The 25,219-nt window shown below is 40.1% G+C and overlaps 1 protein-coding gene across 4 annotated transcripts in view; it reads left to right on the top strand.

Moving 5' to 3' along the window:
- The window catches only part of LOC133554890 (uncharacterized), a 113,809-nt gene extending 97,788 nt beyond the window's left edge, over positions 1–16,021 (top strand). For all 4 annotated transcript variants that reach the window (XM_061904148.1, XM_061904150.1, XM_061904146.1 and 1 more), the window contains 2 exons: positions 3,766–3,900; positions 15,335–16,021. In XM_061904148.1, coding sequence (XP_061760132.1) covers positions 3,766–3,900; positions 15,335–15,823 — 624 coding nt within the window. In that variant the 3' untranslated portion in view covers positions 15,824–16,021. The remainder of the gene's footprint in view (positions 1–3,765; positions 3,901–15,334) is intronic.
- The last annotated feature ends 9,198 nt before the right edge of the window (positions 16,022–25,219 follow it).

Genomic DNA, 25,219 nt, shown 5'->3' with positions numbered 1-25,219 from the left:
GGAATGACTCTTTTGTTATGATATATGCATCAAGTTGTTTTGGAAAGGGTTCTCACTGCTTCAACAAGTCATGTCCAAGTTACCGTTTGAGCAATCAATCTTAAATTTAAATACATAATTTATGTTTTGCTAAATCATCAGATCATAATCAATATCAGAGGTCTTCAACGGTGGGGGTTGTAAAATGCTTATAAATTCCCTTTGCAAATATTTATAAATTCCCCTTGCAATTTTTCACGAATTTAAATGTATTTAAATCCACATTAACATTGATCGAACACAGTCTAGTGTAGTATAAAACTGGCAGTGACATGGTCACCTTACTCACGGTACTGGCAGGCTTAAAACAAAATCATAAATACATAATTCTATTATCATAATATTGTTAGCATTTAAAGGGAAATTGCAATTCATAATACGGATGTATTTTTAGCGCATTCTAACTCGTAAATACACATAAATAAAAGTCTTCTTACAGCGGAGCCAATGGGAGGTCCTCTTTCTGCCCATAAAACCCAATAGATAACCCTCCAAATAGCACCAACAATACTCCATTTACATTTCATGGATTGAACATTAACTAAGTATTAGCGATATTGTTATTATATGTGCTAACGCAGACTAACAATATAATACGGCACCGTAATCACAAGTTTGTGTGCAAATGTTTACATCATCGAGTAGTGAGTTGCTTCCTCGCTTCCTTGGTTGCGAAAGTTCATTCTACATCAGTGGTTCTCAAATGGGGGTACGCGTACCCCTGAGGGTACTTGAAGGTATGCCAAGGGGTATGTGAGATTTTTTTTTTAAATATTCTAAAAATAGCAACAATTCAAAAATCCTTTATAAATATATTTATTGAATTATACTTCAACAAAATAGGAATGTAAATTCATAAACTGTGAAAAGAAATACAACAATGCAATATTCAGTGTTGACAGCTAGATTTTTTGTGGACATGTTCCATAAATATTGATGTTAAAGATTTTATTTTTTTGTGAAGACATGTTTAGAATTAAGTTCATGAATCCAGATGGATCTCTATTACAATCCCCAAAGAGGGCACTTTAAGTTGATGATTACTTATATGTGTAGAAATCTTTATTTGTAATTGAATCACTTGTTTATTTTTCAACACGTTTTTAGTTATTTTTATATCTTTTTTACCAAACAGTTCAAGTAAGACCTTTACAAATGAGCAATATTTTGCACTGTTATACAATTTAATAAATCCGAAACTGATGACATAGTGCTGTATTTTTACTTCTTTATCTCTTTTTTTCAACCGAAAATGCTTTGCTCTGATTAGGGGGTACTTGAATTTAAAAAATGTTCACAGGGGGTACATCACTGAAAAAAGGTTGAGAACCACTGTCCTAGATCATATATCATGCTTCTCGTATTACGAGTTAGTACACTTTGACAGCCAATTTAGAACCGCAAATGGCGAGAACAACACAAAAGGACGCTTGGTTCTACCCACCTTTTCTTCACGAGGATTATGAGTCTTTCTTCATCTAAACGTGAATATAACCACATTATACTTGTCAGCATCCCAGCAGACATTGTTCAGTAAGTGATTATTTACTATGTTTGTTGGCTGTCATAAATTCTGCAGTGAGTAATAATCAGTTCTAATAATGTGTCAAAAAATATAAGGCAAACGTTGTGATGCATTTTGTAAAGTGCCTGTTACTACATTACATGTATGTGAAACTTTAATGGAGGTGTTTTTGGCTTTAAAGGCGGAATAGAGCGGTTCCTATAGGCTCCATTGTAAGTGGAATTTTGATCACATTTTTTTTATATTTAGAATGCATCAAAAAAAATAAGCCTTGTCGTCATGTCTGTGAACGATTAGGCAAAGTTCCCAAAAAAAGTTAGCTCCCAGATTAACGCGGCTATTGCCAGCAATTAATTAACAGTGCAAGTGGCCCGCTATTGATGAGGGCGCTAGTTGCCAGCTAGTGATGAGCAGAGATAGTTGCCACATAACGAGTAGGGGGGTAGTTGCCAGCTAACTAATAGGGCACTAATTTTCAGCTAACGATTAGAGCACTTGTTGTCAGCGAGTGATTAGCGTGCTAGTTTCCAGTGAGCAATTAGCAGCACTATACTCCATTGTTTAATTATCTTAGTGTTGCACAATAAGAATGTACTTTTAACACCATTTTAACTCAAAAGTTTACATACACATGTAAAGAATATAAAGTCATGGCTATCTTGAGTTTACAATAATTTCTACAACTCTTATTTTTTTGTGGTAGAGGGATTGGAGCACATACTTGTTTGTCACTAAAAACAGTCATGAAGTTCTCTTCTTTTATGAATTTACTATGGGTCTACTGAAAATGTGACCAAAAATGCTAGGTCAAAAGTATACATACAGCAATGTTAATATTTGGTTACATGTCCCTTGTCAAGTTTTACTGCTATAAGGCACTTTTGGTAGCCATTCACAAGTTTCTGGCAAACTTCTGGTTGAATTTTTGACCACTCTTCTTGACAAAATTGGTGCAGTTCAGCTAAATTTGTTGATTTTTCCCAAACATGTTGCTGGGTATTGTGGCCAAACAGCTAATTTTTTGTTTCATCTGACATCACATGGACAAATATAAGACCTTCTGGAGGAAAGTATTGGTCGGATAAAACGACAATTGAGCTGTTTGGCCACAATACCCAGCAATATGTAGGGAGGAGAAAAGTTGAGGCCTTTAATCCCAGGAACACCAATCCTACCATCAAGCATGGTGGTAGTAGTATTGTGCTCTTGTCCTGTTTTGCTGCCAATGGAATTGGTTCTTTTAATGGGACAATGAAAAAGGAGTATTAACTCCAAATTCTTTAGGACAACCTAAAATTATCAGCCCGAAGGTTAGGTCTTGGGCGCAGTTGGGTGTTCCAACAGGACAATGACCTCAAACACACATCAAAAGTGGTAAAGGAATGGCTAAATCAGGCTAGAATTAAGGTTTTAGAATGGCCTTCCCAAAGTCCTGACTTAAACATGTGGACAATGATGAAGAAACAAGTCCATGTAAAAAAATAATAATAATAATAATTGAACTGCACCAATTGTGTCAAGAGGAATTGTCAAAAATTCAACCAGAAGCTTGTGGATGACTACCAAAAGCGCCTTATTGCAGTGAAACTTGCCAAGGGACATGTAACCAAATATTAACATTGCTGTATGTATACTTTTGACTCAGCAGATTTGGTCACATTGTCAGTAGACAATAATAAATTCATAAAAGAACCAAACTTCATGAATGTTTTATGTGACCAGCAAGTATGTGCTCCAATCACTTTATCACACAAAATGACATTTTATTCTGTACAAGTGTATGTAAACTTTTGATCGCCACTGTATATTATTATATATTGCTGAATTTCCCCCAGGGATCAATAAAGTACTTTCTATTCTATTCTATTCTATATGTCTTTTATAACATTTTGATCTAAGTTAAACTAGTGTTAAAAGTACATTGTTATCGTGCAACACTAAGATAATTATATATCGGTATTTTTATATATAATATATATGTTTGTATAAGTAAAGGATCTGCTTCACGTCTCTATTAGTTTGGAGGTTTTTGTTGTTAATCGAGAAGCATAAATCGAGGACCATTTTACAGATGACAATTTATCCATCAGATTAATTTAATGACTTAATCAGTCACAAAAAAGTACAGACGCATTGTTTGTGATTTACCGTACTTTCCTTCGATACTCACCTGAACTCATCATTTGCTTCATGTCTGCCAGGAGCCCGTGTTCATGGGCAATGGCGAGCAGTATATCTGGAAGCCACCGGAGGAGGACGAGATCATCACCTTGCACCCGCCTCCACACCACGTAGAGAACGGACAGGGTCACCCGTTGCCCCCGACTGCAAAAGAGGTAGTGAATCTTTGCTGGAACTTTGTTTAGGGGAGCTTCAGCTCCACAGGGAAGCAGAATGAACACAGACAGTTCTCTGGTTTGTGTTTATAAATGGGGGCGCCCCTGTGATTGGGCATGCCGTCATAACACTGCTGCCCTGTGACCCGCCTGTCATATTCTGCCTGCAGCCAGAGGTTAGGTTACATGCCTCCCGCAGCCCCACCCCCTGCTGCCTGAACCATGACTGCAATCTCCCAACCCCCCTGAGCTATCAGTCTCCCAATGCTCAACTCACCAGATGGATCCAACATACAGTGGGGCAAAAAAAGTATTTAGTCAGCCACCGATTATGCAAGTTCTCCCACTTAAAATGATGACAGAGGTCTGTAATTTTCATCATAGGTACACGTCAATTGTGAGAGACAGAATGTGAAAAAAAATATCCAGGAATTCACATTGTAGGAATTTTAATGAATTTATTTATAAATTATGGTGGAAAATAAGTATTTGGTCAACCATTCAAAGCGCTCACTGATGGAAGGAGGTTTTGGCTCAAAATCTCACGATACATGGCCCCATTCATTCTTTCCTTAACACGGATCAATCGTCCTGTCCCCTTAGCAGAAAAACAGCCCTAAAGCGTGATGTTTCCACCCCCATGCTTCACAGTAGGTATGGTGTTCTTGGGATGCAACTCAGTATTCTTCTTCCTCCAAACACAACAAGTTGTGGTTTATACCTAAATGGATACATAGATGATACAGCAGAGGATTGGGAGAATGTCATGTGGTCAGATGAAACCAAAATAAAACTTTTCGGTATAAACTCAACTCGTCGTGTTTGGAGGAAGAAGAATACTGAGTTGCATCCCAAGAACACCGCACCTACTGTGAAGCATGGAGGTGGAAACATCATGCTTTGGGGCTGTTTTTCTGCTAAGGGGACAGGACGATTGAGCCGTGTTAAGGAAAGAATGAATGGGGCCATGTATCGTGAGATTTTGAGCCAAAACCTCCTTCCATCAGTGAGAGCTTTGAATGATTGACCAAATACTTATTTTCCACCATAATTTACAAATAAATTATATGAAATTCCTACAATGTGAATTCCTGTATTATTTTTTCACATTCTGTCTCTCACAGCTGAAGTGTACCTATGATGAAAATTATAGACCTCTGTCATCATTTTAAGTGGGAGAACTTGCCCAATCGGTGGCTGACTAAATACTTTTTTGCCCCACTGTAAGCGTCACCTGCCGCCAAATACTTCTTCAATGGGCATTTTTTCTTGCTTTCACTCTCTTATTGTGACATGATTCTTTTGTAGGCCGGGTGGGTGGACTGCCTTTCCAACCCATTCTTTATAATTATATATGGTGAAGACGTCTGGTAGTGAGAGGAGGAAGTCCGCACCGTCCAATCATTTCTCAATGTCACATATCCGACCACATCTGCTTCCACATGCAGCAGCTCCTCCCCCCTTAATCCACTCTCAATCCCTTCTTTCTTTGCTTTACGCTTGTGCAACACGCTGAGAGCTACAAGCAATTGGGTAACTGTCATGCAGGGAAACGTGGGGGCTGGGGGCTCTAAATCTGATTATTTTTTTAAATGCATGAAGCCTGGCGGCATTTTCTACGGCTGCATAAGTGAAAATTCAAACTCGGAGAAGAAGTTGCAATAAAGACAAACACATCTGCCGACCTCAGGCGACCGTTGCTTACACAGCCACTGGCCTTGACTGCATGCCGCGTATCCCGTTTTTGTCGTCTGTTTTGATCTCTCTCACTCACTTTTTCACTGTTGCATGCCCCCTTTTTGCAGTATAGCTGCTCCTCTGCAGGAGAGACTTCACAGAAACAAACAGGGAGGGCGAAAAGACAGTCTACAGCTGCAGGCAGTTCTAAAAAATCCCCACCGTATTGTGACTTCCTTCCTCTGCTGCGCAGCGTTGCAAGCTGCACGCGCTCAAAGCGTTCATGCATCCTCACAGACACGTACGGCACGGTGCACATTTTGTGTATGTGCTTAAAGCCTCGGTGTTTGCCCATCAAAAATGGTCATAAGAGACTAAAGGCGCGTGTGTGTGTGTGTGTGTGTGTGTGTGTGTGTGTGTGTGTGTGTGTGTGTGTGTGTGTGTGTGTGTGTGTGTGTGTGTGTGTGTGTGTGTGTGTGTGTGTGTGCTGCTGAGTTCTGTTTAGAGGGGAAGAGCGAGAGACCGTCACCATTGTCACTTTTTTTTTTACAAACGCATATTAATTATTTTATTAATGTCCAATGATTTTGAAACTTTTTATATCAAACTTAAATTGGATTTGATGCATGTTTTGTTGTAAAACAAATTCATGGCAAAGATAAAGACTGATCAATAATGTATAATATTAGTCAGTACAGGTACGCCATTTGATCAGCCATCAATCAGTATTGGTCAATTTCTATGAAAAAGTTTATTCAGTTAAATTAAGTACCAATGATTGTCACACACACACGAGGTGTGGCGAAATTATTTTCTGCGTTTGAACCATCACCCTTGATCACCCCCTGGGAGGTGAGGGGAGCAGTGAGCAGCAGCGGTGGCTGCGCCCAGGAATAATTTTTGGTGATTCAACCCCCAATTCCAACCCTTAATGCTGAGTGTCAAGCAGGGAGGTAATGGGTTCCATTTGTATAGTCTTTGGTATGACTCGGCTGGGGTTGCAACTCACAACCTACCGATCTCAGGGCGGAAACTCTAACCACTAGGCCACTGAGTAGGCCGTATGGTCGGCTAATTCCTTTAAATGGTGATTACAAAAGCCGATCGCTCCTGGCTGATATTTCTCTCTGTTCCATTTGTATCGCTAGGTCGGAATTTCAAAGCTCCGAGTTGGAAATCACGGTTTATCGATGGTTTAAATTCAATTCGGTAATACTAACCGTCAGTACTTTTACCGCGGTTATCATTATTAGCGTTTATCGTTACATCCATTCTGTAGTTCAGAGGTGTCATTTCAGCTCAGGGGCCCCAAGGAGGAAAATCTATTCCCAGGTGGGCCGCAATGGTAAAATCATGGCATGATCATTAAAAAATAAAGACACATTCAGATTGTTTTCTTTTTTGACTTTGGCTAAAATTAGAGCAAGCACATTCTGAAAATGTACAATCACAAATAATCCTTTTGACAAAATACTTCAAATTCTGAGGGGAAAAATGTACGACCTTAAACTTTGTCTCAGTGTTTCTACAAAGTCATTGAGGGTAGATAATATGTTGGTTGAAGTGATTTCAACCAACATTACATGTTGGTTGAAATCACGGCCTATCTCGGATTTAACAAGATTAATAACAAACTTGTAGATGTCCAATACTTCATTTGTCATGTCCAGGTATTAAACCTGTGCTATTTCAACAAACTACACACACGGAGGTAGAAACTGTTGAAAATGGTTGAGTTACACTCACTTTTCTCATTTTTGACAGAGACATTTAGCGGCAATGATGGTGCCAAAGAACAGTGCGTTCGAAGCAGAAGACCAAAAACTGAAGGTTTTACGTTTCATTTGTCCGAGGGGAGGAGCCACAGCCACGCGTTACCACATCTATATGCGCTTTACTGCATACCTCTTTCTTGGCCCCGGTATCAAGCGCTAGCTTGCACAACAGAGTTGTTTTCGCGACATCCATTGGAAACTGTTAGATCAGCAGTTTCTTTCATTAAACATCTTCAGCTCAGTTTTATGCTCGCCTTCCTCGAGTACGTGTTTTGGTTTAAGATGGTATTTTCAACATATGCGTTGATAAGAGAGTTTGTTGCTCCAATATGGGACGGTGTGGCGCGGTTGGGAGAGTGGCCGTGCCAGCAACCTGAGGGTTCCTAGTTAAATCCCCAGCATCTACCAACCTAGTCACGTCCGTAGTGTCCTTGAGCAAGACACTTCACCCTTGCTCCTGATGTGTCATGGTTAGCGCCTTGCATGGCAGCTCCCGCCATCAGTGTGTGACTGTGTGTGAATGCGGAAATAGTGTCAAAGCGCTTAGAGTACCTTGAAGGTATAAAAGTGCTTTACAAGAATAACCTATTTATTTCATACAAACAGGTTACCTACGTTTTATCTAAAGTTCTGTTCTGAAGCGAAATTACCCACCATTAATCTTCGCTTTGGAGTGACCTGATCACAGAGCTTGTAACAATGCACTCATCTTCCAGGTTAAGCCTTACTTGTGTGATTAGTCTTCAATCATATACATATACATACATATATATATATATATATATATATATATATATATATATATATATGTATATATGTATACATATATATATACATACATATATATACACACACATATATATATATATATATGAATATATATATATACACACATATATATATAGATATGAATATATATATATATATATATATATATGAATATATATATATATATATATATATATATATATATATATATATATATTTGTTTGTTTGTTTTTTCAATCACATGCGGTAACGTGTTATTCTTAACAGCCCTGTTATTCACTTATTTTTAGTCATTGACATTGCATTTAATTCTTAGTTTTTGCATTAATAATTACATTTGTTCTATTTCAGTTTAAAAATGTTAAAATTGATTAAAAAAATATATACAAATAAGATGTTTGGGGAGGCTTCACGGTGGAAGAGGGGTTAGTGCGTCTGCCTCACAATACCAAGGTCCTGAGTAGTCAGGGTTCAATCCCGGGCTTGGGATCTTTTTGTGTGGAGTTTGCATGTCCTCCCCGTGACTGCCTGGGTTCCCCCCGAGTACTCCGGCTTCCTCCCACTTCAAAAGACATGCACCTGGGGATAGGTTGATTGGCAACACTAAATGGGCCTAGTGTGTGAATGAGAGTGTGAATGTTGTCTGTCTATCTGTCTTGGCCCTGCGCTAAATTGGCAACTTGTCCAGGGTGTACACCGCCTTCCGCTCGATTGTAGCTGAGATAGGCACCAGCGCCCCCCGCTACCCCAAAGGGAATAAGCGGTAGAAAAATGGATGGATGGATGGATGGATATTTTGGGTTTTCCCCACATAGAAAATCTTGTTTAAAGATTCTGCAACATCCCAAAGATGCTTAATTTAGTAATTGTAAGTTGAATAGTGCTTGTTTTGAGAAATAAATACTTATTAGCTTAAAAGTCATTCTAATTCCTAGGTATACAAATCTTACCAGATATCTTCCATCCATCCATCCATTTTCTTTCTACCGCTTATTCCCTTTCGGGGTCGCGGGGGGCGCTGGCGCCTATCTCAGCTACAATCGGGCGGAAGGCAGGGTACACCCTGGACAAGTCGCCACCTCATCGCAGGGCCAACACAGATAGACAGACAACATTCACACTCACATTCACACACTAGGGCCAATTTAGTGTTGCCAATCAACCTATCCCCAGGTGCATGTCTTTGCAAGTGGGAGGAAGCCGGAGTACCCGGAGGGAACCCACGCATTCACGGGGAGAACATGCAAACTCCACACAGAAAGATCCCGAGCCTGGATTTGAACCCAGGACTGCAGGAACTTCGTATTGTGAGGCAGACGCACTAACCCCTCTGCCACCGTGAAGCCCACCAGATATCTTACCAAGTTAAAATAAATAGCTTACATGGACAGATAATTTCACTAGTTTTTAGCATTTTTTTCCTTAAATCTGGTCTTTTGCCAGCTATTTTTGTATTGAACTAAGTGCTTAGTAATCTTTAGAAAGTGTAGACGGAAGCAGGTTGCAGCAGAAAGTAAGCAGATATTAATGATAAACTGATAAGTAATTTAATAAGAGTTAGAGAGATGCAATACAACAACACATGTTGGTGTGTAGCGGCCAGCCATAGATAGATAGATGATAGATGGATGCCAGCTGCCCTGGGGTAGACTGACGGAAGCGTGGCTGCCATTTTGCGCCTACAGCGCCTCCGACCACCACCAATCATTCATTCATCATTCATTCACCAGTGTGAGCGGCACCGGGGGCAAAGGGTGAAGTGTCCTGCCCAAGGACACAACGGCAGCGATTTAGATGGATGGATGGATGGATGGATGGATGGATGGATGGATGGATGGATGGATGGATGGATGGATGGATGGATGGATGGATGGATGGATGGATAGATAGATAGATAGATAGAGAGTACTTTATTGATTCCTTCAGGAGAGTTCCCTCTTAAAAATGTAAAAAATATGCGTAAGTGGAGGGCGGATCCATCCAAATAACGGTCGTGTAAATACCAAAAGTAGTATCGGTATTTGATTGAAACTAGTGTGATTAGATCGCTATTTTTTATTTTCACAAAATCTTTTTGGTTGAAATGTACAAATTCTGGGAATACTTCCCTGTACACATGAGGAATTGAGGGTTTTGTGCTCTTGTGCTAAACTGGCGGTGGAATGCTTTTACACAGCAATGCCAAAGGTCACAGCACAAGTTGCTCTGATTTCCCCACACAACCTCACACATGCTTCACCTGTCAGCATACAGTAGACACACACATGCAATCACCGGACATGTACTGTATGCACGCTCGCTCGTGCACGCGCCCGCCAGTCGCTTCTTTGAAGTGATTGCAATATGAGCAAAGTCCGTCAGTGAATAGTACTGAGCAGGTTTTTTTTTCTGTCAGCGGGTTGGCTGGCGTCCAGATCTTTCACATCGTAGGCAGTGTTGTTGACAGAGTACTTGTGAAACGTTAACAGGTCTATCCAATGCTAAACTAATGTGGACTCTCCGCCTAGACCTCAACACAGTGATAACACAGTTTACTCTGTCTTATCCTACACTGTAAAAATAGGTCAAGTTGCAGCACAAAACAAACTCAATGAACATACACACCCTTACAATTACGCTCACAATACAGTCTGCACACAACAAATTAGAGTTGTCTCTCATCTTTGCACAAAATGTATATTTTGGCATGGAATACCAGAAGGCTATGTGCAGATGGCAAAAAAAAAACAGGGAGTGGATAACAATGACAGCCTGTGTAGTTTGCAGACATGATATGGTCAGCTACGTAAATAGGGTGACACCAGAGCAGCAGGACTAAATTTCTTTACATTCAACACAGAAGTGACAGTTCTCTGTGGACCAATCAATGGACACATTAAGTTTAGCTCCAGCCTGTGCTGCTATGTACCATGCTGCTATAACGTAACCTCAACAAGAAGGTGGAAACATAAGAAATTTGTGTAACGTGCCAAACTAATCTGAACCAAATGACATTTCAAGCAATTCAAGTTTGTCATTTTTATTATCATTTGTTATCACTTAATTGGTTTTTAGACATGGTTTACAAACCAAACAGTTTGTATAGTGATGCAGTTTTCCAAAATAATTATTGTAACCATGCATAACACAACATAACAAGAGGGTAATGGCTCGAAATGGTAAATGGGTGATACTTGTATAGCACTTTTCTACCTTCAAGGTACTCAAAGCGCTTTGACACTACTTCCACATTCACCCATTCACACACTGATAGCGGGAGCTGCCATGCAAGGCCCTAACCACGACACATCAGGAGCAAGTGTATGTATACATATATATATATATATATATATATATATATATATATATATATATATATATATATATATATATATATATATATATACAAACATATATATATATATATATATATATATATATATATATACATATATATATACATATATATATATATATATATATATATATATATATTTATGATGAGGTGGTGACTTGTCCAGGGAAGTGGTAGCAAAGGGAGGCAAACAGGAAGTGGAAACAAAAACAAGAATGCTGGACAGAAAGTAAAACAAAATACCAGAAACAACATGAGAGAACATGACGGCAGCACGTTGCTACAGGGGTTAGTGCGTGTGCCTCACAATAAGAAAGTCCTGGGTTCAATACCCAAGCTTGGGATCTTTCTGTGTGGAGTTTGCATGTTCTCCCAATGACTGCGTGGGTTCCCTCCGGGTACTCCGGCTTCCTCCCACTTCCAAAGACATGCACCTGGGGATAGGTTGATTGGCAACACTAAATTGGCCCTAGTGTGTGAATGTGAGTGTGAATGTTGTCGGTCTATCTGTGTTGGCCCTGCGATGAGGTGGCGACTAGTCCAATGTGTGTCTTTCGAACGAGTGCAGCTGGGATGTGCTCCAGTTCACCTCGAGAGGGAAAAACGGTACAAAAATGGATGGAGAGATCATGACAGTAAAGCCAATTTAGAACTGCTATGCCACTTCAGCATTAACTAAAAAGTAAACAAAACATTAAAAAAATGGGCAAAATTTATGAAAAAAAATAATGTTCTTTAGTAAAGTGATATTAATCTAGCGCTTTTCTCTAGGGACTCAAAGCGCTTTACATAGTGAAACTCAATATCTAAGTTACATTTAAACCAGTGTGTGTGGCACTGGGAGCAGGTGGGTAAAGTGGCTTGCCCAAGGACACAACGGCGGTTACTAGGATGTCGGAAGCAGGAATCGAACCTGGAACCCTCAAGTTGCTGGCACGGCCACTCTACCAACCGAGCTATGCCGCTCTTTAGACGTTATGGGCCTGATTTACTAAGATCCAAATACCTTGCGCTAAACAGCATGTGCAGTCTATAAAATACTATGTACTGTTAGTTGGTGATCTACTAAGACTGCGTGTGCTATTGAAAAGTGGTGCAGACTGCCTTATTTAAATGAGGATTTTTGCATGTACTACGACACAGCCTTTCGCCCTGATGCAGCTGAGTGCAGAAGGTGGCGTACAGCCTGGACAAGTCGCCAACTCATCACAGGGCCAACACAGATAGACGGACAACATTCACACTCACATTCACACACTACGGTCAATTTTAGTGTTGCCAATCAACCTATCCCCAGGTGCATGTCTTTGGAAGTGGGAGGAAGCCGGACTTCCCGGAGGGAACCCACGCAGTCACGGGGAGAATATGCAAACTCCACACAGAAAAGACCCTGAGCCCGGTAATTGAATGCAGGACCTTTGAGCTATGAGGCACCGGCTCTAACCACTGCCCAACCTTGCTGCCTTTCATAAAATAAATATTTTAATAATATACAAAGTATATTTTATGTGGAAAAAAAAAATAAAAAACACCAAAATGCATAAATTGATTTGCAGCTATAAAATTGTAAAATAAATATGTTGCTGGATAGCGATGTGCCCAATATATATTTTTTAACCATCAAAAATGTTGACGCATACCAAGGACAGAGGATCCTCGTCTGTCCATCGTCTGTCTGTACAGTGTCAGCACTCATCCTGCAGCCTGCAGTGTGTGGAACTGTCAGTTTGCACGTCCTTCAGACACCTGCAAAATAAATCGCATAATTGGGCTTGCAAAACGGTGATGAGTGTTGATGAATCACATTGCGCGTTCCAAATAATATGTATGCATCTTTTTCTTCCAGTACTGTGGGCGTTTAGATGATCAGCATATATTTTGCATTATCATAAAGACACGCTAAATAGATTGCACCCCTTATTCTGCTCACTTAACAGACGCAATCAACTTTGCACACCTTTATTAGATCCGCTTTGCGTGTGGAATTAAGTTTGCACGTTTTTTAGTATACGCAAACCTTTAGTAATCAAACCCAATACATTTGTGGAAAAGGCTCGGACGGCTACAATAGAAACTTAATTAATGCGGTCGTTTTAGAATCAAGGCCTTAAATCTTTCACGACGACGGTGTTCAAAGCGATGCTAAATTAGAACTGATCTTGATGGGCTTTTAAGTGGAAGCAATCGCAATGCTGCTGAACCCAACTGAAACTATTACTGAGGACATGTTGACTCAATGCTGAATAGAAGTTTAGCAAAACTAAGTATCTTTCAATCCATGAGGAAATTCAGTCCATCTAAGTAGAATAAGCAAACACCTTTAGAGCCCAACAACCACAGTGATGAAGTGACCAGTCGCTATTATCAAGTTGTGGCTAGAGATGTCCGATAATATCGGCAGACTGATAATATCTGCAGGCCGATATTATCGGCCGATAAATGCTTCAATTTGTAATATCAGAAATTATCCGTATCGGTTTCAAAAAGTAAAAATAACGACTTTTTAAAACGCTGTTGAACAGAGCGGTACAGAGACGTCATAAGAAGTACAGAGCAGATGCGTCTCCCAGTCAGCAGCCCCTCCCCTCTCCCACACACAACACAGGACTTGACAACTGCAGCATGAGAGGTTTACTGGTGATGCTTGATGACCTCATCAAACTTTCGCGAGCGGAGCATAACAACAAGAGTGTGTTGTTGCCTGTGCTGTAGCCATGGCTAACAAGCGAGCTCGCTCGGTGACTGAAATACGACACCATGTCTACGGTTTGGGATTATTTTAAAGTGTCTCTGACGGATAAAAAACTGGCAATTCGCAATGACTGCGACAAGTTGGTTATGTGAGGAGGAACCAAGAGGTCTTCCTTTAATACGATCGATTTGATCTCCCACCTCTTCTAGAATCATACGGAGATACATGATGAATACAAGCGGAAAATGGATGAAATGCAAACAGTTAAAAAAAGTAGTACCACACAGTTGTCGCTTAAAGACTCCGCCGAGAAAAAACAAAAATACAACAAAAACTCAAGTCGTGGTCAGGGACATTGCACGCAGTATGGCAAAGGCTACGGTGGAGTTTGGATGGCACACACTTTGCAGCTTGCAGTGAGCGGAGCTGCCCTGTCTCAGAGCAGCATTTCAGAAGCTCTGACTGACTAGTAGGCCACTCCAAGCACTCACGACGAGCTTGCAGCACTTTTGTGTTACTCATACAAATACGTTAGAGCAGAGCAGATTGAGCCCAGTTTATAATTTCCTGTTATACAGTATGCCAGGCAGCCTTGCACTAAAGGAGAACTATTTTATTGTGTACTTTATTACTCTAGTATACTCTGGACTGAAGCTGTGTGCCTTCATTGTTTTTGTAGCTGTTGTTTTGAGGCATGTTTAATAAAAATAATGCACTCTGTGAAAGTCATAGTATTTCCCATAGTTGTAGTGGGTATCAGGATTATCTCAGGGACAACATGTCCCAAATTCGGAGCTGCTGTTTTGAGGCATGTTAAGAAAAATAATGCTTTGTGTGACTTCAATAATAACAGTGCCATGTTGGATCTTTTTTCCATAACTTGAGTAGATTTATTTTGGAAAATTGTGTTATATTGTTTAATGCATCCAGCAGGGCATCACAACAAAATTAGGCATTATAAAACATAGGTATCGGTTGATATCGGAATCGGTAATTAAGAGTTGGACAATATCGAAATATCGGATATCAGCAGAAAAAGCCATTATTGGACATCTCTAGTTGTGGCCCTAAACAACCGCCTCTAAGGAAAAACCTAACCGACCTACCAACTAAAATGAATATTGTCCAATATCAGTAGCCTCTGATGAGTTGCTGCATGTGATGTCTAAATCTTGTTTGTGTTATCAGATCGCAGACACCTATTCCATGGTGTGCAAAACCCAGAGGAAAAGAACCCCCATGGAGAACAATGGGGCAAAGACTCTGCCGCGCTCATTCGGTGGGGACAAAGGAAAAGGTCGAGGCAGAGGAGTCCAGGCCCAGGCGCGGTCCCAGGAGGAACCGTGCTATCAGCCGTCGGGAGACAGGTCCTGGCCGGAGTACGCAGCGGCCGAACCCGACCCGGCGTACGCCACCATTGACAGCCATCGTAAGCATGAGCCGGCGGGCGCCAGTAACAGCGCAGCCAGTGGTGCTGCCACGCTTAAGAGGAAAAAGCAGCAGACACCATCCGCTGCACCTCAGGGCTCGGCATCCAACCCCCTGCCTGTCAGAGGCCTGCCTGGGGGAGATAACTTCTACGAGACCATCAGTGATGTGAAAGGTGGCAACAGCTCCAGCACCACCACCATTTTCACCTTCAATGACGGGATGGAGATGTATGTCACAGGCCTGTAGCTGGCTGAGGTCACTTCCTTTGAACCAATGTCTGAAGTGACAATCAAATGTGTTGACATCAGGTACCAACAGGGTTTTAATCCAGGTTCAGACTTTCCTTCACTCGTCTGTAGTTCAGATCCCTTCTCAGCCCCGCAAGGACAAATATGTTCAAGCAAACAAACACAAATTGAACTGGAATATACATCTTTAAAATGATTGCATCACTGACCTTACTCATGTTTTTGTGAGTCATCATTTTCCATCATATTTTTATTTTTGTATGAACAATGTTTCTTTGGTGTGGTGTGTCTCACAACTTAAGCACATTTTGAATACGACATATGTATAGGAAATGTACATGCATGCCTTGTGCGAGCCACAGAGAGCTGCAGTTTGCAGTACGATGCTGGCTAGAAGATGTAATATAAGCAGATGGATGTCACAGAGATTTTTCGGAGCTCAGCTTAACCTAAGCAAACATCAGAAACAGGTTCCCTATGCACACTGACCTGTTGCCTGGCAGGGAGCGTACAGATGTTTTGTTCAAACAAAACTAGGCCTGCTCAAACTGAAATATATATGAAGGCCACTGTCCCCATTTCACAAAGCACCATTGATGTGCCCTAAACGTATTAAGTCATCAATAGCCGCCCTCAGCTGTGTTTGTGTTGGTCATCCTCAAGATAATTATTAGATCAACTCAGATTTGACTTTGTGTTGCTGGAGGCACGATGACACATCTTACACACACACACACACACACACACGTGAAACACACACACATTCATGCATGCTTGGCAGAGTTTTACAAGGTAAAGCCATCCGGTCAGAGTGTTGGGCAAGAGTGATACGGGTGACAGATTTCACAATGCAAGATTGTGTCCGCCGTGTAAGAGAGATAGATACCTACTTCCTTTTAAAGTACAACAAAATAACTTTATTGCAGGGATATTCAACTAAATTATTTTGGGGGCCACATTTCCAGAAAGCTAAGGACCGGGGGTGTGGACTTTTCCCTTCACTATTATTTGAGTTACAAGAGCGCTCTGCTGTTTTTAAAGGGGAACATTATCACAATTTCAGAAGGGTTAAAACCAATAAAAATCAGTTCCCAGTGGCTAATTTTATTTTTCAAAGTTTTTTTCAAAATTTTACCCGTCCCGGAATATCCCGAAAAAAGGCTTTAAAGTGCCTGATTTTCGCTATCTGCGAAGCCACCGTCCATTTTCCTGTGACGTCATGCAGTGATGCCAATACAAACAACATGGCGGATACCACAGCAAGATATAGCTACATTAGCTCGGATTCAGACTCGGATTTCAGCGGCCTAAGCGATTCAACAGATTACGTATTGAAACAGATGGTTGGAGTATGGAGGCAGATATTGAAAACGAAATTGAAGAAGAAACTGGAGCTATTGAGCGAATAGCTATTGACGCTATTCGGCCATCGCCGGTAAAATGTGCAGACCAAACGATAGGGACTTTCACATTGACACTGGATCAACTTAAATATGTTGATTGGTAAGTGTTTGTTTGGCATTAAATGTGGGTGGAGGGAAACGCTGGATGCAAATACAGCTACAGATATACATACAGCTACCCTAAATAACATGTCAGCATCGATTAGCTGGCAGTCATGCCGCGACCAAATATATCTGATTAGCACATAAGTCAATAACATCAACAAAACTCACCTTTGTGATTTTATTGACTTTATCGTTGAAAATGCATCTGCTTTGAGTGTCGCAGGATATCCATTCATCTCTGTGCCATGTCTGACGTAGCATCGCCGGTAAAATGTGCGGACCAAACGAGGGACTTTCGCATCTCTTGACACTGGAGCAACTTAAATCCGTCGATTGGTGAGTGTTTGTTTGGCATTAAATGTGGCTGGAGGGGAAAGGCTGGATGCAAATATAACTACAAATGAGGCATAACGATGCAATATGTACATACAGCTAACCTAAATAGCATTGATTGATTGATTGATAATTTTATTAGTAGATTGCACAGTTCAGTAGATATTCCGTACAATTGACCACTAAATGGTAACACCCGAATAAGTTTTTCATCTTCTTTGAGTCGGGGTCCACGTTAATCAATTCATGGTAGATGTTTGCATTGATAAGCATGCCGTGCTAATCGATGCACATTCTACGTAAATCAACTTGAATCCGTCCCTGATCATGTTGTTACACCCTCCGACAACACACCGACGAGGCATTATGTCTCCAAGATACCGGAAAACAGTCGAAAAAACGAAAAATAACAGAGCTGATTTGACTTGCTGCATATCATGTGTTTGAGAAAATGGCGTCGACTCCCTAGGTGACGTCATGTTCTGACGTCATCGCTCTGAGAGCAAATAATAGAAAGGCGTTTAATTCGCCAAAATTCAGTTTGGAAATCGGTTAAAAAATATATATGGTCTTTTTTCTGCAACATCAAGGTATATATTGACGCTTACATAGGTCTGGTGATAATGTTCCCCTTTAAGGACCTTCTGCCCAAAAGCTAGTCAAAGGTTATTTATGACAGAATTTTAAGAATCTGCTGCAAACATTTGAGTGTCTTACAAGTTTTTTTTAATTGACAAACAAGTTGAATAGCCCAAATGATGAAAAAGAGATGACCTAAAATGTAACCTTGAAGAACACCACTAGTATAATAACTAAAGAAGTTGAACAAATGACTACTGACTGCATCTGAAGTAAAAAAGCTACAGCGACACCTTGGTCGCAGGAATCACAGTACGAAAACAAAGTTGTAACTTCCAAAATAGAGAGGACTTAAAGGGGTGCCTTGACGAAGGCCTCAGTTCTGTAAATCACAAGTCCGGACGCCAGTGTCTATGTTTGCTAGCAAGGTTAAACTGTTAATGCAATGATCTGCCAATGTGTTTACAGTGGTCCAAGTTCCTCTATACAACACGAGCTATGTAGTCTGTTTAGGAATTTGCTGTACAATATTTTGTCTCCCACTGAATCCGAGGGCCAATGGTGTCGATTCCGGGCCACCAGTTGAATTGCTCTGCTTTAAATGCTTTTTTGTGATCATTGTACCGTTGCACTAGATATGACTGCAGGAACAGCTGTCTTCATTATTCCTATTCATGTGCTGCGTTTGTTATTTGGTTAGCTAGCAGGCTCCAAGTCAAAAGCAGTGCTCTTTGTAGTTCTTGAGGCATTCGTTTGCTCATTGGAACTTCCAAAAAGTTTGGAAAAAACCACCACGGAGTGTCCTTTGGACAATTGCACCTCATCCTGCACTCCTCAGCTAAATCTTTTTCATGTAGCCTTGGGGAGCATTCAAATGGAGGACAAAACACCACTTTATGCGCGTAATAAAAGGTTATAAGGCTATGGGGTGATGGAGGATCTCACTGTGAGGGAACCAAGCAGTTGTTGAGAAGGTCAGTAGCATTCAGTGTGAGAAGGTACGTCAAAGCAAATGCACAAATGTATTTACTTGCACTCTTCTTTTTTTTTCTCTCTGCTTTTGGACAATGAATAGCTCATGCCACTGCCATGAAACTATAGTCTGTGTTGGTGCAATTCCTCCTGCTTGATCCAAAAAGTGCATGCATGAATATATGGAGATGAAACAAATATTGTGGTACTTTATTGATCTCTTGTTTGTAAGTCTTCTGTTGTACTTTTTTTTTTGGCCGTGTAATGCACAGCAGCATTTTTTCCCCCCAAAGCAGTGACGAGGAGGAGTTGAGGCTTGGGTGTGTATCCTATAGGTAATAGATGGAAGTGGGGTGTGGATCACTGCAAATGGACAGACCAGGCCGACGCTGCTCCTCCTGATGTGTGCTGCTGCAACGTTAGTGAGCCATGTGCATTTCCAGTCAAACGGAGGAAGCACATTTTCACCTCTGCTCCCTCCTCCAGGTGTGTTCACTCCCCATTAATGGACACAGAGCTCACTTTTCCCGGCTGAGGAGGTTTTTTTTATTTTGATGTCCACTTCTGAGGGACTTATGGGGGGGAACCAGGCCCAGTCTGTAGCAGCAACGCAACATTGGCCAGGCCAATCTACTGTCTGATACGGGAAATATCACGTTGAATCCTTTTCTCCCTCTTTGTGTCACATATACTTTATCCTGAAACCAAGCACTAATGCTAATAGTTGGACATTGCTGCACAAATACAGTATGAATATGTAAATGTGTAAAATACTGCGCTGCTGTTCTGATGTTGTCACAGTGTAATATAGAGTATGCAGTATATTTGTCAGGAGGAGTAATGTTTATCACATTTGTGGATGAAAAATGTTTCCTGCTTTAATGCACTTACATATGTTTTTTTTGTTGTTGTTGTTATTTATCTTCAGATATTAATATGGGCCAATACTGCTGTGACAGTGGTACTTAAAGCACAGGGTTTAGTTGGAAAAAAATATATATATATATGTAATATAATGTAGATATATATATACATATATCTATATACAAACCCCGTTTCCATATGAATTGGGAAATTGTGTTAGATGTAAATATAAACGGAATAAAATGATTTACAAATCATTTTCAACCCTTATTCAGTTGAATATGCTATAAAGACAACATATTTGATGTTCAAACTGATAAACTTTTTTTTTTTGTGCAAATAATCATTAACTTTAGAATTTGATGCCAGCAACACGTGACAAAGAAGTTGTGAAAGGTGGCAGTAAATACTAATAAAGTTGAGGAATGCTCATCAAACACTTATTTTAAACATCCCACAGGTGTGCAGGCTAATTGGGAAAAGGTGGGTGCCATTATTGGGTATAAAAACAGCTTCCATGAAATGCTAAGTAATTCACAAACAATGATGAGGCGAGGGTCAACACTTTGTAAGCAAATGGTCGAACAGTTTTAGGACAACATTTCTCAAGCTATTGCAAGGAATTTAGGGATTTTACCATCTACGGTCCGTAAAATCATCAAAAGGTTCAGATAATCTGGAGAAATCACTGCACGTAAGTGATGATATTCTGGACATTTGAGCCCTCAGGCGGTACTGCATAAAACACCGACATCAGTGTGTAAAGAATATCACCACATGGGCTCAGAAACACTTCATAAAACCACTGTCAGTAACTACAGTTGGTCGCTACATCTGTAAGTGCAAGTTAAACATCTACTTTGCAAAGCAAAGCCCATTTATCAACAACACCCAGAAACACCGCCGGCTTTGCTGGGCCAGAGCTCATCTTAGATGGACTGATGCAAAGTGGAAAAGTGTTCTGTGGTCTGACAAGTCCACATTTCAAATTGTATTTGGAAACTCTGGACGTGGTGTCCTCCGGAACAAGGAAGAAAATAACTATCCGGATTGTTATAGGCGTAAAGTTCAACAGCCAGCATCTGTGATGGTATGGTGGTGCATTGGTGCTCAAGGCATGGGTAACTTACACATCTGTGAAGGCACCATTAATGCTAAATGTTCCATACAGGTTTTGGAGCAACATATGTTGTCATCCAAGCAGCGTTATCATGGATGCCCCTGTTCATTTCAGCAAGACAATGCCAAGCCACGTGTTACAACAGCGTGGCTTCATAAAAAAAGAGTGCGGGTACTTTCCTGGCCCGCCGCCAGTCCAGACCTGTCTCCCATCGAAAATGTGTGGCACATTATGAAGCGTAAAATACGACAGCGGAGACCCCGGACTGTTGAACGACTGAAGCTCTACATAAAACAAGAATGAGAAAGAATTCAACTTTCAAAGCTTCAACAATTAGTTTCCTCAGTTCCCAAACGTTTATTGAGTGATGTTTAAAGAAAAGGTAATACAACACAGTGCTGAACATGCCCCTTACCAACTACTTTGGCACGTGTTGCAGTCATGAAATTCTAAGTCAATTATTATTTGCAAAAAAAAAATTGAGTTTATGAGTTTGAACATCAAATATCTTGTCTTTGTAGTGCATTCAACTGAATATGGGTTGAAAAGGCTTTGCAAATCACTAACACAATTTCCCAACTCATATGGAAACAGGGTTTGTATGTAAAGATATATATATATATATATACATATATATATAAATATATATATATATATATATATATAAATATATATATATATATATATATATATATATATATATGTGTATATATATGTGTATATATATATATATGTGTGTGTATATATATATATGTATATATAAATATTTATATATATATATGTATATATAAATATTTATATATATATACATATACATATATATGTATATATGTATACATATATTTATATATTAGAAATTTACACAAATATATATGTGTATATATATACCTATATATATATATAGAGAGAGAGAGAGAGAGAGATAGTGTGACAGTGCGGATATGCAAAAGATTGTAATGTTTTATATCAACATTCATAAAAAATTAAAGTGAGTTTTTACTTTTCTAATAAAGTGGCACAATATAAGGTGTTTGTCATTTGCCCAAAGAATCGTTCTTTTTGTAGTACTTTCCTGTGTTACTGTTTGCAGGGATTTGAGGTGAAGTGAATTGTATTTATATAGCGCTTTTCTCTAGTGACTCAACGCGCTTTTAGATAATGATACCCATTATCTAAGTTACATTCAAACCAGTGTGGGTGGCACTGGTAACAGGTGGGTAAAGTGACTTGCTCAAGGACACAATGGCAATGACTAGGATGGCCGAAGCGGGGATCGAACCTGCAACCCTCAAGTTGCTGGCACGGCCGCTCTACCAACCAAGCTATAATAAGGTTAAGGTATTTCGGCCTTGTGCACAGTTCAAATCAACAAGTTATGTTTTTGTCTGCTTTTGTTACACTAATATACAACAACCTTTGTGAAGGTTGGCCAAAGACGATGTTGTACGCACTTACAACATTAGATGGTTTCATTCTGGTATTCCTAATCATTGATGAAATACATGAAAATATAATACAACACCTGCAAAAAAGTATGGAATCACCAGTCCTGGAAGATATTCTTTCAGTTTTTTGATTTTGGAGAAATAAATCAGATAACAGGCATGGCGTAGAACTTTCTCGAATTTAAGAAACACTGGAAGAAATTGAGAATATTCTAGTTTCCTTTTTAGATCAACCAGAGTCAAAAAAATATGAAATCGCTCAATTCTTGGGAAAAATGATGGCGCCAAAAACAAAAAAAAAACACACCAATAGTACTTTGTTGCACCACCTATGGCTTTAATAACCGGCTGAATTGCTGCAACTCTGCTAATGAGCTGCCCAATCAAGTCCGTGAAGATCCTCCAACTGCTCCATAAAGCTGAAAAAATAGGAGTATAGATCAGTATACAACAGGGGTCGGGAACCTTTTTGGCTGAGAGAGCCATACAAGCCAAATATTTTAAAAGGTAGTTCCGTGAGAGCCATATAATATATTTTTTTAACACTGAATACAACTAAATGCATGCATTTTTAAGTAAGACCAAAATTTTTAGAGTATAAAAAGTCTCTTATTCTTTTTAATAAAATTGTTATTCTGAAGCTAACCAACAATAAATAAATTAATTCTTACCGTTAATGCGACTTCTTGAACAGGTGCGGTAGAACCGGATGGATGGATTAAAATGCATGAGAATGTTTTATATTTTGAACGTTATTTTTGACACTGATTACCAGCGGATTTATTCATTACTTACTGTGTTAAGCAATGTCAGCTAAGATTTATCTGAGAGCCAGGTGCAGTCATCAAAAGAGCCATATCTGGCTCTAGAGCCATAGGTTCCCTACCCCTGGTCTACAAGATACCCTGCATGGTTTTAGAACATTAAGAATTGAATTTGAAATCATCCTCCCAAACAAAGCACTACATGGCTATCATTAACTGACTTACCGGTGGCGATTGCTCATTGGCGAGAAGAGAAGTTGAACTTCCTCTTTAATGTAATAAAATAATATGCCTTGTTAAACCTAAATGTAGACTTAAAACTGCATTAAAATGTGTTTCATGGGTGAGTATGTTGAGCATTAATCTACTGATTAGTGAGTTGGCTGTCCGGTGAATCTCCTCGGCTGGAGCACGGACGTGGCCTGTGCGTAAGTCCCGATTGAAGCACATGGAAGCTCACAACAAGGGAGTAAGACCCTGACAGGATAAATGGGCAAGAATGTCACCTTCAAGGAAGCTGCAGCTTCTCTGGGGGTCTATGGAGCAGTTGGCTGTCCTGGACTCTGAGCTTCTCTGCATGATTATTGGCCGAATCTATTTTTGATTGGCATTGAAATGAGAGAATTGGCAATCTTAAAATATAAACCACCGACAGAACATATTTCACCTTTCATTCTGTTGTTCCGAGTTGTTTTAGAGACTTTTCCAATCCTCGTTAAAAACAACTAGCAATACATCTAGCATCTATTTTTGTACTTGTGTTTGGAGACTCTGAATTCTGCCGCTCTGCAGTGAGTGTACCAAATGAATATGGTGCCGAAAATGAGCTTTTACTCCTTCAAAGATCAGCATGCACCAATGCAATGTACTTTACCTTTAAAGGCCTACTGAAACCCACTACTACCAACCACGCAGTGTGATAGTTTATATATCAATGATGAAGTATTAACATTGCAGCACATGCCAATACGACCCGTTTAGTTTACTAAATTGCAATTTTAAATTTCGCGCATGCTAAAACATTGCGGTATGATGACGCGTGCGCGGGACGACACGCATTTTGGTCCAGCACCGCTCACAGCTATAAGTCGTCTCTTTTCATCGCATAATTCCACAGTATTATGGCCATCTGTGTTGCTGAATCTTTTGCAATTTGTTCAATGAATAATGGAGACGTCAAAGAAGAAAGTTGTAGGTGGGAAGCGGTGTATTGCGGCCGCTTTTAGCAACACAAACACAGCCGGTGTTTCATTGTTTACAAGATGAGGGTGAAGCTTTATCATGGAACAGAGCAGTCAAGCGAACACGGTTGGATTGGACCACACACACAAAGTACAGTGTATTATGCAGCGATCATTTCGAAAGATCGTGTTTCAAAGAGGGTCCCTTGCGAAGGGCAGAGATGGGCCTCGCCACACCACCCGCCGACTGGTACTGAAGAAAGGTGCGGGGCCGACCTTCAGGTTGTACAGGTACAACCATATAATCTCACTAAAACACTAGTAACACAATAAGCAGATAAAGGATTTTCCAGAATTATCCTAGTAAATTTGTCTAATAACATCTGAATCGCTCCCACTGTATAGTCTTTTTTTTTTCTAGTCCTTCATTCTCACTTTCCTCATCCACAAATCTTTCATCCTCGCTCAAATTAATGGGGAAATCGTCGCTTTCCTGGTCCGAATCGCTCTCGCTGCTAGTGGCCATGATTGTAAACAATGTTCAGATGTGAGGCGATCCACAATCCGTGACATCATCTGCTATTTCCAGTATGGGCAAGGCTTTTTTATTAGCGACCAAAAGTTGCGA

This window comes from Nerophis ophidion, linkage group LG06 (assembly GCF_033978795.1).
Source record: "Nerophis ophidion isolate RoL-2023_Sa linkage group LG06, RoL_Noph_v1.0, whole genome shotgun sequence".
In the NCBI taxonomy this organism is placed as follows: domain Eukaryota; kingdom Metazoa; phylum Chordata; class Actinopteri; order Syngnathiformes; family Syngnathidae; genus Nerophis; species Nerophis ophidion.
This window is presented reverse-complemented; position numbering and strand designations above follow the sequence as displayed.